A 16,671-nucleotide genomic window follows, 5' to 3' on the forward strand; every position below is an offset into this window, starting at 1 on the left:
TGCTCGCCGGGTTTTTTTTCCTCTGTGTGGACTCATCACTGCGACCAGAGACATTTTGATCTATTGTGATATTGCCCAGGTGTTTTCTGTGTTCCGCACTTCATATTACTGGCAGTATCACTATTGGAGTGAATGATACGCTTTTCATTTATATCCGTGCTTGTGTGTGAGAGTTTACCCTTTCATTTCAATCTTACTGCTCTACTATACCGCCGAGCCTCATTTCTATCCTACCAATATCGCCAAATTACAATTCCCTGGACTGAGGCTACACCTAACGTTCCTCTCTGGCCAGGTTTATTCTAAGAGGGACTTATTATGTCAAGAGGCAGGAGTCTTATCGAAACCTCGTTCCTCGTGCCTATATCGCCAATTACAATTCCCTGAAGAGGGTAAATATTTCTGAAATCAGTTTTATTATAAGAAAGACTTATTTTGTCAAGAGGAAGGAGTCTTATCGAACCTCGTTCCTCCTACCAACACCGCGTCACAATCACAATTCCCTGAAGAGGCACTTAATGCTACACCTCTGGTTAGGTTTATTATAACTAGAACTTATATTTTTGTCAAGAGAAGGAGTCTTATCGAAACCTCGTTTCGCCAGCCAAGACCGCGTCATAATTACAATTCCCTGAAGAGAACTATTATACGTTACTCAGAACAGTTTTATTATAAGAGGTACTTTTTTGTTAGGATGAAAGTCAGCAAGGGTACTTTAGAATTCAGCTTAAAGGAAGGGTATGTAGTGGAGAGCCTGAGAATGAACCCATGTTAAAGTCCTTTGACAACCAAATGGCCTGATTCTACTAAGATTCGAACCCACGACCACTCGCTTATCAAAGCGGACTCTGTAACCTTGCGGCTACGAAGCTCTCTTTGCTCGCCGGGTTTGTTGCTTCTATGTTCGCTTACGAGAAAATTTTATTTATATGTGTAAGTTCTCAGGTTGTCTTCCACCTGATCGATCCATTTGTCCGCTGTGCACCTTCCGAAGGATTGGTTTAAATAACCATCTTTACCGTCGTCCGGCATCCTTACGAATTGCCCAGGCACTGCTCGAAGACCGCAAGGGCGCTTACTTCATGTTTTATGACCGTAGAGGACTACCGGTCTAATCAGAGTCTTGTAGACGGTCTACTCGATTGTACGATTTCCTGCCAAATGAATTTCCCTGCTAATATCGTTGTCGGCAGTTACCAGTGAGCCCAGATATACACTAGAAATGATCGGGTTTGGCTTTTTTCAAACCGACCCGCACCCGATTTTTTGCCTTTCTCCTAGAAAGGTATAGCAATCACTGGAAAGACCAAAGGTATAAAAGTGCTCCAAATGGTCGAATCTCGTATATCAATCGACTCAGTTTGACGAGCTGAGCATTTTCTGTATGTGTGTGTGTATGTGTGTGTGTGTATGTGTGTGTATGTAACGCTATCCCAATCTCACTCGATTTTCTCAGAGATGGCTGGACCGATCTTCATGAAATAAATTGCAAATGAAAGCTCTAGTTGCTCCATAAGACTCTATTAAATTTCATTGCAATCGGATTTTTAGTTTAGAGGTTATGTTTAAAAACATGAAAATCACGAAACATCATTATCTCAGAAACTACTCAACCGATTTTAACAAAATTGGTTTAAATGAACGAGCTACTTAAAAAGCCTTTAACTTTTGAGTTTCATGAAGATTGAACATGTGGTTCAAAAGTTATTTAAAGAAACGTGTTCTGGAGAGTGTTTAATCTCACTCATGTTTCTCAGAGATGGCTGAACCGATTTCCACAAAATTAGTGTAACTTGGAAGGTCTTATTACCTCATAAAACCCTATTGATTTTTTTCGCAATCGGACTATTACTTTGCCTGTTATGTTTAAAAATGTGAAATCCAGCTTTGAAAAGAAACATATTCCGAAGACTACTTAAACTCACTCACTTTTCTTAGAGATGGCTGACCCGATTTCCACGAAATTAGTGTCAAATGAAAGGTCTAGCTGCCTCATAACACCCTATTGAATTTCAATGTAATTGGTCAGTTACTTTGTCTGTAATGTATCAAAATATGAAAATCACGAAAATTCATTATCTCAGAAAGTACACAACCGAATTGAACAATATTGGTATCAAATGAACGGGCTAGTTAAAGGTTAATTGATGAATTTTATAGTGATTAAACACGTGGTTCAAAAATTGTGAAAAGAAACATGTTCCGGTGACTTTTTAAATTCACTCGTTTTCCCAAAAATGGCTGGACTAAATTCAACAATCTTAGTGTCAAATGAAAAGTTTTGCTTTCCTAGAGGTTCCCATTTTATTCGACTATAATCGTTTTTTTTATTCCAATCGATATGAATTAAATTATAAAAACAACGAAAGTCTATTACCTCAAAGATCACACAACTTATTTGAACATATCTAGTGTCATTTGAACGGGTTGTCTCTCAAACTCACAAGTAATAAATTTCATAGCAATTTGATATGTGGTTCAAAAGTTATGAAAAGAAACGAAATTCAAAGACTATTTAAAACTGTAACTGCTTTGATCAAAACATATGGCCTCAACAAAATTTAAATTTAGTATTGTGCTATTCGTACGTTCCCGGTATTGCTCGTGATTGAAGTGTACGAAATTCAAAGTCATTTCTTTTATTTCGCTATTTCTTCAGCACGAATATTTTACCCCTAATTAATATTTTTTTTAACTTTTTGCCTTTCTCCTAGAAAGGTATAGCAATCACTTGCAAAACCGAAGATATGAAAGTGCTCCAAAGGGCCGAATGGCATATATCACTCGACTCAGTTCGACGAGCTGAGCATTTTCTGTATGTATGCGTGTGTGTGTGCAGATTTTTTTTTTCACTCACTTTTCTCAGAGATGGCTGAACCGATTTTGATGAAGTTATATGCAAATGAAAGTTCTAGATGCCCCATAAGACCCTATTGAATTTCATTGTAATTGGATTTTTATTTTAGAGGTTATGTTTAAAAATGTAAAAATCCGAAACATCAATATCTCAGAAACCACACAACCGATTTCAATAAAATTGGCATCAAATGAACGAGCTATCTTAAAAACCCTTATTTTTTGAATTTTATATAGACTGAATATAGATTGATATAGATTGGTTCAAAAGTTATGAAAAGAAACGTCTTCTGAAGACTGTTTAATTTCACTCATGTTTCTCAGAGATAGCTGGACCGATTTTCTCGAAATTAGTGTCAAATGAAAGGTCTAGCTGACTCATAACACTCTATTGAATTTTACTGTAATCGAACTGTAACTTCGTCTGTAATGTACCGAATTGTGAAAATCACGAATTTTCATTATCTCAGAAAGTACACAACCGATTTGATCAACAGTATTATCAAATTAACGGGCTAGTTAATGGTTAACTGATGAATTATGATTTAACACGTGGTTTCAAAGTTTGGCTGCCCTATACGTTCCCATTTCATTTGATTATAATCGAACTATGCAACCGTTATGTATTAAATTGTTAATAAAACAACGAAAGTCTATTATCTCAAAGATTACACAACTTATTTGAACATAACTAGTGTCATACGAACGAGTCATCTCTCAAACTTACAAATAACAAACTTCATAACAATTTGATATGTGGTTAAAAAGTTATGGAAAGAAAAGAAATTCAAAGACTATTTAAAACTATACCTGCTTTAATCAATATATGTGGCCACAATATAATTTAAATGTGGTATCGTACCATTTGAATGTTCCCGGTGTCGCTCGTGATTGAATTGTTCGAAATTAAGAGTCATTTCTTTTATTTCGCTATTTCTTGTGCATTTACATTCCGTCAAATTCCATATTTTATACTTCTATTACAACATCATTATTTTAGAACCCAAAAAGTGAATACACATTTATTGGATTGAAGCGTTCATGTAAATCTATTTTTACAAATAATAAGTTTGAATGAGAAAGGCTGGGTCTGACCGCTAGGTGGATTCATTTAGGTTTTTTTCGGTTGAAACCCGAACCCAACCCGAACTCGAAACTTTTTTTTTCGATCAAACCCGACACGAATCCGAAAATTTCATTTTCGTGAAACCCGAACCCGACCCGAACCCGAGATTTTTTTTTAAGGTTGATTTTTTGTACCAATTTGAATCTGTCCTGAAGCTTTGAGCCTCGAACGGTATTGGAATGTTAGTGATTTTTACAGTTGCATGAAAAAAAAAAATTTTTTTTCCACCAAACCCGAACCCGATTCGTACCCGACACCTTCAAAAATTGGAAAACCCGAAACACGACCATCTCTGATATACATGAACTCGTCGACCACCACGATTTCATCGCCACCCTCTTGAACTCGAGTTGGGAGGTTAGCGCTTTCTTGTCATGAACTTTGTTCAACACATTTCGTCTTTGATGCATTGATATACCAGTCTGTAGGAATTATAGAATGAAATTGTCAATGTTTTAAAAATATGGTTGCAAAAAAAAGAATGTTTACTATTGCGTCAGTGTATAAGCATATAACAACGTGGACCATACGAAAAATGGATCACGAGAAAACACATACAGGAGTATGATTGCCAAAAGTGAGAGAAAAGACCCTTCATAGCAATACATTCTCCCGATCGCTCGTGTGCGTGAGCGCTGGTGAGAGAACACGAATAAGCTCGTCTTGCTATCGCTCTACTGAGAGCGAAGAAGACGAATCAGATTTTAGACGGACGTTGGAAAAGAATGTTCGCAGATAAAAGTTTTATAAAATGGAGACTTCCGACACAGTCCAATCCGTTTGGCCTCGTCTTTTAGTCCAATGTACGGATCTACCATCTTCACACAGGTCCAAGTCACAATATCGATGTCATTGGCAAAGCTAAACAATTGAACCGACTTTTTAACGTCATGCCCGATCTTCCAGAAACAATAGTAAACACTAGACACGACACTAAACACTAGACATTACCGAGTTTCAAGTTTCGAAGGGGCTCGAGAGTGATCCCGACACTCGAACCATACACATCACTCGATCTACCGTTAATTCGACCAATCGTGTTAATTTGTCCGAAAATCCGTAATCGTGCATAATCTACCATAGCTGTTCGCGATCGATTGTGTCCTTTGCCGATTTCTAATTGGTGAAAAGATAATGTGCGGGCACACTGTATTCGCAGCATTTCTGACAACCTGTCGAATCTCGAAAATCTGATCCGTGATTGCACGAAAACCCATGAATCCCGCATGATAGTGCCTCACGAACTGCTTCGCAAATGGTGATAGTCAACGGTGGTGTTTAGCAGAATGATTGCCCGGTAATTGCAGCACTCCAGGTTGTCGCCCATTTTGTATATGGCACACCTAATATCTTCCATCGACTCTTCCTCTCATCCCGTAATAGTTGTTCCTCCCGTAACAGCAGTTTTATTGCTTTTCAGTCGACCAAGCTTCTCCTTCCCCTTACGGGGATCGGGGCTGGCCTCGGCTCGTGCTCTACTGCATCGCCGTTCAGATGCTCATGAAAGCGCTGCTTCCTCCTTTCAATCACTTCACACTCGTCCGTAAAGAGTTTGCCGTCCTAACGCCTGCACATATCGGCTAGCAGCACGTAGCCTTCTCGGGAGCTGTTCAGCTTCTCATAGAACCACCGAGTGGCTCCACGATCTCGGTTTTCTTGCTGACCCTTCTTCCTTCGGACGACGGAGCTTCGACTGTTCCGTGCCCTTCGATATCGTTCCACGTTCGCTTTCGTAAGATGTTGCAAGTGCTGTGTTTTTCTCCTCGACTTACTGTTTGCATTCGCCTTCAAACAAGTCGGTTCTAAGATTTTGAGCCCTTGCTGCTAGTTGTACATCAGTGCTACCTCTGGCGGATCTAGTGCTCCTTTGACCATCTTCAAGAGTAGCTGCACTAAGCTACTCTTCAATGGCTAGAGCTTCCGCAAGCTGCTGCGCGTATTTCTGTACAACCCCGGCGTCTCGCAGTTGCTTAATATTAGATCACGGCGTTCGCCTTTGGCGGGTATTATACACTGTCTAGAGTTTTGAGCGTAAACATACATTTACCAGGTAGTGATCCGAATCTATTTTCACTGCGCGATGGTGCACACTTTGATGACGTCACAGATGAACCTGCCGTCGTTTAAAACGTAGTCGATTTCTCTGTCTCTGCTGGTCGGGCGATCTCCAGGTGGGTTTGTGGATATCTTGGCGGGGAAATAAGGTATTTCGAACTACCATACCACGGGAGGCTGCAAAGTTCACGCACTGATGGCCGTTATCATTAGACACGGCGCAGTGTACAGACTATCTGGCCCGATTACTGGTCTGTACATTGCGTCCCGTCCCACCTGAACATTCATGTCCCCAATGATGACTTTCACGTTCCGTCGTGGCAGCTATCGTAAACCTGTAGACCTTCTCGTCGTCAGGTTTCCCTTAATGTGGCAGTACACATTGATGATGCTGTACTTAAAGAAGCGGTCTTCTATCCTCAACGCGAGAAGGTGCTTCATCGTCACGTTGATCGGGTGCCACCCCATCATGCGTTGGCGCATCTTGCCCAGTATTATGAAGCCTCAGCTTGCTGGTGGTGTTGCAATTTTGGTAGAAAGTAGCCGCCCGGTGCTCACTTTTTCATACTTTCTGTCCTATCTTGCCGCATCCTGCAAAGTAGAGCTATTTCCAGTTCCATGTCTAAAGTTTCCAATCGTAGTTCTTATTCCGTTGAACAGGTCCGATGACAACATTGCCCAGGCAACACCAATCCGTTGTGTCCATGTTTTAGCTGGCAGTCTTTTGCAATCATATGACTCCTGATGGTGGGAGATAGTAACTTGTGAGGGCCGGAGCTTAGTTTGACGCTCCTTCCAGGTTGTCAACTCACCATTTGAAGCCTACATAGACTTTTAACCGTTCCTGTAAATTGTGGTGTCCTTAGCTAGCTCGAAATTGCGTTATGTATTCAGAGACTTGAATGAAGACTTCTCGTAAGAATGACATATTTGCGCGAAAAATGGTTTGGATGAGTCGGATTTTCTCACCAATATATCCGGCGTTCCACTAGGGACAATTATGGTCCACTACTTTTCACACTATTTATCAACGAAGCCTGCATTTTACTGTCATTTGGGTTTCGCTTACTTTACACAAATGATGTGAAAATATTCGTGATCATCAAAGCCTTATACGACTGTCTGGAACAGCAATATATGATCAACGAGTTCGAGATATGGTGCACGAAGAATATGTTGACATTGAGTGTTCAGAAGTGCAACGTAATTACGTTTCACCGCAAGCTTAATAAACATTTGAATACACCGTACTCAACCATACATTGCAACGAGTAGCTCACACCCGTGACCTTGGGGTAAACCTTAATTGCGCACTCTCATTTGGTCTGCACTTGATAGAAATTATCTCAAAGAATGGTTAGTTGAGATTCTTTTTTAAGATAGCTACCTAGTTCCTGGATTCTTACTGTCTCTGATCGTTCTACTATTCACTGGTGCGATCTATCCTCGAGTCTTGTTCAGTAGTTTGGTGTCCGTCTCAAGCTCACTGATATCTGAACAAAATTTTTCCAAAAATCGACAGAGTATCAACGATAGGGTGCCGATGGAATGTATAAGAACAATTTGAACAATTAGAATTTCGTTCAGCAGTAATGTTTGCATTAAAAAGTTGCCTTTTTTTCGGATGGTGATGGGAAAAAACTAAGACAGATAGTTGGGTTTGATGAATTTATACACCCTTGCGAGCGGCCTTCCGGCAGTTGACCGGCACTTTCTCATTGTTGGCGAAAACATGCGTGTAGACATGTTTTTTTGTTCTCTTTTCGTCTTATTTTTGAATTCCTCCTCAGTTTTCAGCGGCAAGTTTGGAGTAGATCTTACGCTTCAGGTCATCCCAGAAACTTTCGATGGGACGCAGCTGGAGGACGCTCTATCTCATCCAACGCTTGCTTCGAGTAGTGGGTCGACGGCAGATCCAGCCAGGACACCGTGTCTTCGCCCGTATGGTATTTCTTGACGAACGACGCAAATTCCGGCAAGTCAACCACAGCAGCACCTTCTTAGGAAAACCTGGTGTGTGTAATGAGCTTCACCTTCGGGGCTCACTTTCTTCGTGAGGAAAATAAAATACGAAGTGCCCTGCCAGTCATTGCCACCCAGGTTGAGATAAGGCCCGACGTCCATCACCACCACCATGTCGCGATTGCCGTGAAAATCGACTTTTCCATTTTTGTTCAGCCACTGCCGCTGCGTCATTGCCGACATCTCCAAGACCAATGGACAGGACTGCCGTTTCCTGACATTTATGTCCATGTTCGCTAGGTAATTGTCACGTTTTGGCCGGTGGCACTAATCTGATCGATGGTGCATGGGTAGTTTCGTCATTGCGTCCAGAAGTGACTCATGAAAAATCGACCATTTTTGTGCCTTTTTTTTATAGAAACGGGCTTCTGGTATGGCTTTACCTACAGTAGAGAAAGTCTCACTTTTTTGAAGAAATGAATAAAATATAACCTCTCACTCAACGATATCCTTGAAAAAATTGCTCATATACGCGGCAATTTAACATAGTTTATAGTTCCGAACATAGGTAACATTGCATTTTTTTGGTTTTGTCCGATAATTCCGTGTGGGTAAGTACCCACATGAATATTTTCCGAGTGGGTACTACTACCCACATCAACTGCCAGCCCTGATCGACATAGTGTCCCTCGATTGGTACCTTCAATTGTTTATTGCTGAAGTTTGTTTATATCAGTTTTATAACCTGAAAACAAGTGCTGACAGAGAAAAAGATAGTGGACAAGTTGATATAGTTATGTTTGTATTTCACTTCACACATTTCGAGTATGTCGTCTCAATACACAAGAAGCTACAAAAACTCTTCAAATAAGGTTCCCTACCTTACAATCTGTGACATTATCACCATACATCATCTTTGTATTTTTCGTTTCAAGAATGATTAAGTTGTCATTAATCTAGTATCCAGAAAATATGTTTCTGATTCAATCGAGTCTTCTTACAACTTTTTCAAATTTCTTAAATACTGATTGAGTTGCTTAAGTAGCTCCCGATAATTCTACGTAGAAATCGCACTCCATCCGCGATATGGTAGAGTCTCCGTGGCCCGCCGCCGCCGTCGTTTTTGATTATCCATATTATAATCGTCGTAGGCGTTGCGGTGGATCGGTTCACCGGGGACGACACGAATACTCGAGTCCTGGCGACCCTTACTGTCTCCACCGCTATCGGTCAGCTTCTTAAGCCCAATGATGGTGGAGAGTACCAGGGCTATAGTGGACACACCGAGGGCTTTCATCGCAAGCATGGCAACACTGCCGAACCCGATTGCGCCCAGCAGCTTACTCATCATGACGCCCAGCATCATGAGTGCTCCTAATCCTCCTTTATCCTTTTTGCGGCCCTCTGGAAAATAAAGGAAAGGTTTGTGAGAAATATGTATGATCCATCAAGAGTAGCGCTTTAAATATATGTTCTAATATGTATCAAATTCTGCTTTCAAATTCAGAGGAACCATCGGTTAGAAAATGAACATGATCATCTTTTGAACACAGGTTCAAAAGATCAAAAGTGAAACGTAAAGAGTTGAAGAAATTTCTTCCTTGAATTCCAATAATTGTCAATAAATACTGTGCTCGAATCTCCCAGCTGGTCTCGAGGTACGATGCTGGTCTAACAAGTCAGTCGTCGTATGCTTGAATCCCGGCTCTGGAAATGCTGTTAGTGTCAGTAGAATCGTAGTGCTAGCTTTGGCATCTCCTTCCTTGTATCATCGAGCTCCATTATAGGATTGTGTGGATGCTCAGCGGAATAAAACTCAATTTACTTCGTTTTTTTTTTTGCAAAGTAATTGATTTTTTATCAAACAGTTTCAAGCCATGGTACAGTCTTCGCTGTTCACAAGCGCCGCCACTCTTCTCGGTCCGTGGCTTCAGCTCGCCAATTCTGTAGTCTGCATTGGGTTCGCAGATCGTTATCCATTTGATCAATCCACCTTGTCTGAGAGGCACCTCACTGCCTCGTCCCTGACGAATTGCTTTTGCACCAACTGCACCTATACCCGGTTGTCGTCTGCCATCCTTGCGACATGTCCAGCCCACATCAACCTGTTTATTTGGCGATGATCGATGGCTCGCCAAGCAGCTTCTACATTCGTTGGCCTTCCCCACATTCCGTTATTTATCTGTATTCAAAGAAAAATGGTCTTCGAATGGAAGGTTGGTCCTCAATATTACCAGTGAGCCCTGGTATACGAACTCATCAACCACCTTGATTTCATCAGAGAGGTTAGCGCCGTTATGCTGACCCTATTTCTTTCCCGTACTTCGTCTTTGTTGCATTCAATATCAGTCCAATTTGTTTGATTGTTTCAGTTCGATGTACGTAAAATTGACACCATGACTCTTTTGTCGATCTTCGTTCTATCACACCTTCCAGAGTAATAGTAAACAGCAGGCACGAGAGTCTATCCCCTTCGCGTAACCCTCGTCGTGTTGCAAAAATATTCGAGAGAGAGACCCTAATTTTAACTTTTTTTTGGGCGTTCCCTTTCCCAGCGGAGAATAATTAAATTTTACCTCGAAAAATGATCTCCCAATTGGTATTACTACAAGTGTTGCGTATTGTAGATCGATCTGTTCTCTACCCGTATTGAATAGTTTCATCGTTTAAAATATCAAATTTAATTGTTAAGCTGTAATCCAAGTTTAGATGACAGGTGATGCCACCGGAAATGGGTTAATAATAAAAACAAAAATCAACGGAAATAAAACACACTTAAAACAATGTTGTTCGCTTCGCGAGACACAATAAAATTAAAAACATACTAAAAGCTATCAAACACACGAGACATACTTCGCATTGGCTCATGAAAGTCATGATGATTCATGACAGGAAAATGCGGCAGCGTATGCTGAAATATTACCCTGAAGAAGGTCACCGGTTAAGCACGCTTTAACTAAGTTGCGACTATCCTCCAACAGTTCTTACCTAAACAGCAAACATTGGATTTCGTAGTAGAGTAGACTGCAAGGTTTCGTCTACCTGAGATGGCGTAAACAACAACGACATCCATCAACGATTTCCTATTATTACGGTCGCAGGAACAATGCGACTAATGGTTGTTTTATCGTGGAATACAACTCCAAGTCATCGTAACAAGATAGTTTAGAGTACTTTAGAACAGAGTTGACATCGTTCATAAACTGCGTGAACTGCAGAAATATAAGTGGTCCAACATAACTTCCCTGAGGAACGCTAGGCCAAACGGGAAAGCATGAGGAAAGGTGGTCACCGATTTTGACAGATATATTTCTGCCAGTTAGAATCGATTCGAGCCCGACAATTAAGTTATCATTCATGCCTACTTCGTCAAATTTGGCTATTGGAATCACTATTCATTTTATCAAACACCGCATATATATCTGAGTAGAAAAAGGGGGCACCAGCGTAGTTGGCTAGTGACGTCTATGCCAACCACGCTGGTGGCCTGGACATAGGTGTCGATGGTTGGGGGGTGGCGGGTGTTGTCGAAGATTTGAAATCGTGCTGATTCGAAAACATATATTGTTTATATCTCTAAACCTGTAAGCGACTATCAGCTCAAACGACTATCAAACTATCAGCGGTGGTCACGTCTCAATGCTATATACGCTGCTGAATTGTGATTGGAAGTGGTCAGCAATATTTGCAGTCGATATAGTTTCAAGCAAACTAGCCTGGATGCGTATCTGAATCTCTTTGCTGTTGTTATTGTCAACGGTCACCAGTTACCCCGAATACACGAGCTTGTTGACCACCTCAAGCTCATCGTCGACTACAGAGACTTGAGTTGGGAGGCTTCACGCTAACATGTATCCCGTTTTTTAACGCTGTTATCCGCAGTACATTTCGACTGGCAACGGCTTTCAGTCGGGTGTAGGTTTTCTCCACCGTCGCAAAGTTACGTGATATGATGTCAAAGTCAACCGCGAAGCCCAGAAGCTGAGTCTGCCTTGTGAAAAGCATCAAATCACCGTAAAGCCAATGAAGATGTGATATGTGAGCACGTTGTTTTCTTGAATCTCTGTCTGAAAGATCTTTTCCGAGGTGACGGGGGCTATTATAAAACCCGCTTGATGCTAGCGTACGAACCTCCTGATCAAAAGTGAAAGACGACAGAACAGAATCTGTGAGAGTATTTCAAAGGCGACATTGATGTCGTGTTAGTTGGAGCACTCCAGCTTGTCGCCCTATTTGTAGATGGGGCAGCCGACTCCTGTCGTATACCAACTCTTTTGTACGGCACCGTAAACCATAAACAAACAAATTTCGATTCAAACCACTGACCCGTGCAAGTAAGTTCCGTTACTCAATGAAAGCCTAAGCGTTACAGCACACTCGCTACCATGCCATGCCGAGTGTACCGCAACGTTTGGTACCTGATTCATACAGCACGCAAAATGCAGCGTTGCAATTTAAATGCTGTCTCTCCAGCTGTTTTCCAGTAGGGGCCCAAGCTGGCCACACATGTAACACATGTCAGTATACCAGCGGTTCATGTCCATGGAGATAAACCCTTCGGTTGTTGCTCCATCCCATGAGATTTCAACATCGCTCAACAATTCTTCTGTTGTATTTGATTTGACGATGAAACAAGGAATCCATGGAATTCCCGATCACCTCAAACCAACAGTTGTGCCATCAATATTTTCGGCAAAATTTGGCCACCTCCCAAAACAGAATTCCTTTTTCACGGACGGATCTGTGATGGATGGACAATCCGGATATGGCGTTTTCAACACAGATCATCGCATATCTCGCAAACTGGCACAGCCCTGCTCCATATACGTAGCTGAATTAGCTGCCATACACAATTCGCTGCGAATTATCGAGCTCAAGACACCAGACAATTACTTCATCTTCTCGGACAGCCTCAGTTCTATCGAAGCTCTCCGATCGATTAAACCGGTCAAGCACCCGTCCTATTTCCTTCCGGAAATTAGACGGATATTAGAAGTGCTGGTTGATCGGTCTTTCATTATCTGCTTTGTGTGGGTCCCCTCTCATTGCTCATCCCAGGCAATGAAGAAGCTGATTTATTAGCAAAAAGGGGTGCCATAGAAGGAGAGATATTTGATAGACCGATCACCTATACCGAGTATTTTCATCTGCCCCGACAACTGGCTCTGGAAAACTGGCAGGAAAAGTGGGATAAAGACGACCTTGGGCGATGGATGCACTCGATCTCGCCCAAAGTGTCTACAAAAGCTTGGTTCAAAGGGTTAGATTTAACTCGTGATTTCATTCGAGTTATTTCGCGCCTAATGTCCAATCACTATGTTGCAAACGCACACCTCTATCGAATAAACTTAGTCGATAGTAATCTGTGCGAATGTGGAGGGTACGAAGATATTGACCACATAGTCTTCGTATGCCCTAAGTACCACAGAGCAAGGGCCAAGCTTATAGATTCTCTCCGGAAACAGAAAGTGACGTTTACAATGCAAGTACGGGATGTGCTTGCTAGCCGCAACCCCGCGCTTGTAATACCCATTTACGACTTTTTAAGAGATATCAAGTATCGAATTTGATTATCTCTATGCTTTCTCTCCTAATTTCTCCCAACACAACAATCTTAAAAAGTTTCACACTAATTCTGTTTTTTTTTTTCTTTCTTTCGTTCATCTTTTTTATAGAAACATGAATCATCGCTTCTTTCTGAGAGACATGATCCACCGAACTTAGATATAAGTTTTGATTTCAAAGAGATAAGGAACCATCACCCTCAACGAATAGTAGTAAGGATTAGTATTTAGTTATAAAGAGAAAAACTTTGATGTTAATGTTAGTCGTAGGCTTAAATGACATGTATTTTTAAATTGTATTTTTGAAAGAGAAAAGATGAGAGGGTTTTTATGCCTGTTTGAGGAGGAGCAGTTGGGATACAGGCTCAACTCAAGCTGGCTTTTCCCTACTCCAAAAGATATTCGGCCCCGTTATGCTTCGCGGTTGGGCCTAAATAAATATTAGAGTTAAAAAAAAAAAAAACAATAACCATCGTACGCTGCAGGATATTTTGCTGGCAGAGTTGCTGGAGAGCACAGCGGAGAGCAAATTTTATACGCGGTCAACTAAATAATCGATGCTACCGGTGGTGGTGTGATCATCAGCATTCTGTAGCTACATTTCGAGCTGAAGATTATGAAATCGGTTCGAGTCAGAACTATTAGATGATGAAGATAAGAGTTATGAGAATTTTCACAACTACTACTAGTGTGAAATGTTCATCTATTTCTAAATAATCATTTTTACAATAACGACCAGGACGCACCAAAGATAAACGGTAGTGTTACCTATGAATAGTTTGTCACAAGATATAACCCTCATTTCAAGAATTTTCACTGCTAAATTGAGTGATTTTCCGGTTTAATTGTTTGTTTGTGTTCACTCGAACACCGTTATCATCAAATATCAGCAACGAAAATTAGTTAATCTAAGAACCAGAGTGATTTTCGCATCGGGAAAGCAAAAACTTTCTTTTGATGCTTATGAAAATCACTCAGTAGTATTGAAGATGTGTTGGTTTGTTTCTCTTTCTTTCTATAAGCTACGTGGCCACGCCTTGAAGGTAAAAATCTACGCTGAACTGACTGCGTGTAGAAAATTCAGCTTCAGTTTAGTTAGTTACACAAAGGCGAGAGCAGTGCAGCTGTTAAAGGTACGCGACATTGAGAAACGAGAGCTGCATACGAGTCAACTTCCAGGCACTGCGGAACTATGTTACACCTTTATTTTGCATACGGCAGCAACACTTACCATCGTTCGATGCAGGATATTTTGCTAGCACAGCTACTGGAGGGTACAGCGGAGAGCAAATTTTATGCGCGGCCAACAAAATATTCATGGTGCGATTATCAGCGTTCTGTAGCACGAATTTCTAACTGAATATTATGGAATCGGTTCTTTTCAGAACTATAGATGCTTGAAGATAAGAGTTATGAGAATTTTCGCAACTACTACTAGTGTAAAATTTTCATGTATTCATGCATCGTTAGTTTTAAAATAACGACTATCAAAAACAAACGGTAGTGTTACCTATGAACAGTTTAGCGCAGCATATAATAATATTTAGTTAGCATATATTATATATTTAGTCCTACGTCACCATTTCATACAACCCCTAGGGTTGTATACCTTGTGGTATTTTTTAATTTATTCGAAACTTGATGTTTCTTGTAATCAGAAAATATTTCTAAATCTTTGTTCTTTCGACACCAGATGGCTTGATTCTACTTGGGTTCGAACCTGAGAACTGTAGACATAAATACGTCTGACGAACACTGCGCATGAACTCTACAAAGTGTCCGTAAAGCATAATCTATTATGTACTAAAATAAATGTTGAATGAACATCAATTATGGTAATAGGGGACTTCTCTTTTTATCTATGAAAGGCAGACTTTAGTGAAAACTTGTTTTGTACCAAGCCAAGCAATTTTTTGTTCTTTTTTATTTTCTAAAAATGTTTGTTTTTGCGCTTGAACATCAAAACAGTAAATAAAAATAAGTTCAAAAATACAATAAAGTTTTTTTTTATTTTTTTGACAAAATTTCCGTTTGCTCGTTCTTCACCACTGTTTTGGAACATAACAATGATAGTTATCATTCGAGTACATTGTACCTACCCAGAGACATATGAATTATTTCATTTATTTGTTTTCATTGGTACTTTTACCCCAATGTTGTGGAAACTACGTATTTCTACGCCATAAAGCAAGAAAAGCCAAATAAAAATCGGAAACAGCGCATCACAGCGACTATCATTCATTTTGTTTGCTTGAATTATTGAATCAAAACAATCCATGGAGGTGATTTCAAAAGTATTAGCGCCACTGGTCTAAGCGACAGAAATTGACTTAAAACTAAACACTAGTCTGAAATTTTCCAGCTTTGATAAAAATTCCTGAATATCAAAGACTAGTTTTTACTGCAATTTTACCACAACGCTAACAATACTAAATTCCTAATTCAGGAGAAGAAGAATTCTCTTCGACAACTTCGCAAGCTTAAGCTTTGAGTTCGCGAATGCAGCATCATGTTAATTACCTTCCATATTCGCCATCAACTCTTGTTGAACTGTGTTAAACACTGACCGAACCACATCTTGGATATCGACTTTTCGTACCATTTCCCCCACGTTAAATCTAAGCTCATGAGTGGCCAAATATCGGCCAATTCGATCGAATAGTCCTTCCTGTTCGTTGCCAATCGCGTTCAGAGCCCGTTCTTGTTCCTCCCCAGCATCACCAATTGCCACAACTTCCACGCCTGACGCCAGCTGGAGGGACTTCTCTTTGTCCAGCTTCTTCATCACATTTCGAAACATTTTCGCTCCATAACACGACAGGGGACTATCGGCCTCTATGCAGTCCTTGAGAGCTACTGTCACATCGAAGCGCCCAACAAAGGCCACCCACGCGACAACGAACATCACCCGTGCACAGTGTTTTCCCATTGTATAACTTAATTACAAACACCACGCAGAAAGTAGCTCCCGCAGAGACAACTTTTCATTAACCACTGTTTGATTGCTGTTTCAAGCTTCGCGTTCCAGGCAAGCCAGGTTCAGCACCGAATCTGTTTCAACACAATCCGCAAATCGCAACTGGCCATGAAAAGCCCGGGAGCAGTGCA

At 40.8% G+C, this 16,671-nt stretch overlaps 1 protein-coding gene across 1 annotated transcript; it reads right to left on the reverse strand.

Moving 5' to 3' along the window:
* Positions 1-8,788: 8,788 nt before the first annotated feature.
* Positions 8,789-16,626, reverse strand: LOC129730957 (uncharacterized). Its single transcript, XM_055690632.1, has 2 exons — positions 16,084-16,626; positions 8,789-9,403 (listed from the first exon to the last, which is right to left on the reverse strand). The coding sequence occupies exons 1-2, from the start codon at positions 16,490-16,492 to the stop codon at positions 9,057-9,059; spliced, it is 756 nt and encodes a 251-aa protein (XP_055546607.1). The 5' UTR covers positions 16,493-16,626; the 3' UTR covers positions 8,789-9,056.
* Positions 16,627-16,671: the final 45 nt, after the last annotated feature.

This window comes from Wyeomyia smithii, chromosome 1, assembly GCF_029784165.1.
Source record: "Wyeomyia smithii strain HCP4-BCI-WySm-NY-G18 chromosome 1, ASM2978416v1, whole genome shotgun sequence".
In the NCBI taxonomy this organism is placed as follows: domain Eukaryota; kingdom Metazoa; phylum Arthropoda; class Insecta; order Diptera; family Culicidae; genus Wyeomyia; species Wyeomyia smithii.

Coding starts and splice junctions, on each gene's coding strand:
- LOC129730957 (XM_055690632.1), bottom strand. CDS start 16,492: ATGGGAAAACACTGTGCACGGGTGATGTTCGTTGTCGCGTGGGTGGCC. Junction 9,404..16,083: donor GTTGATGGCGAATATGGAAG/GTAATTAACATG, acceptor TTTATTTTCCAG/AGGGCCGCAAAAAGGATAAA.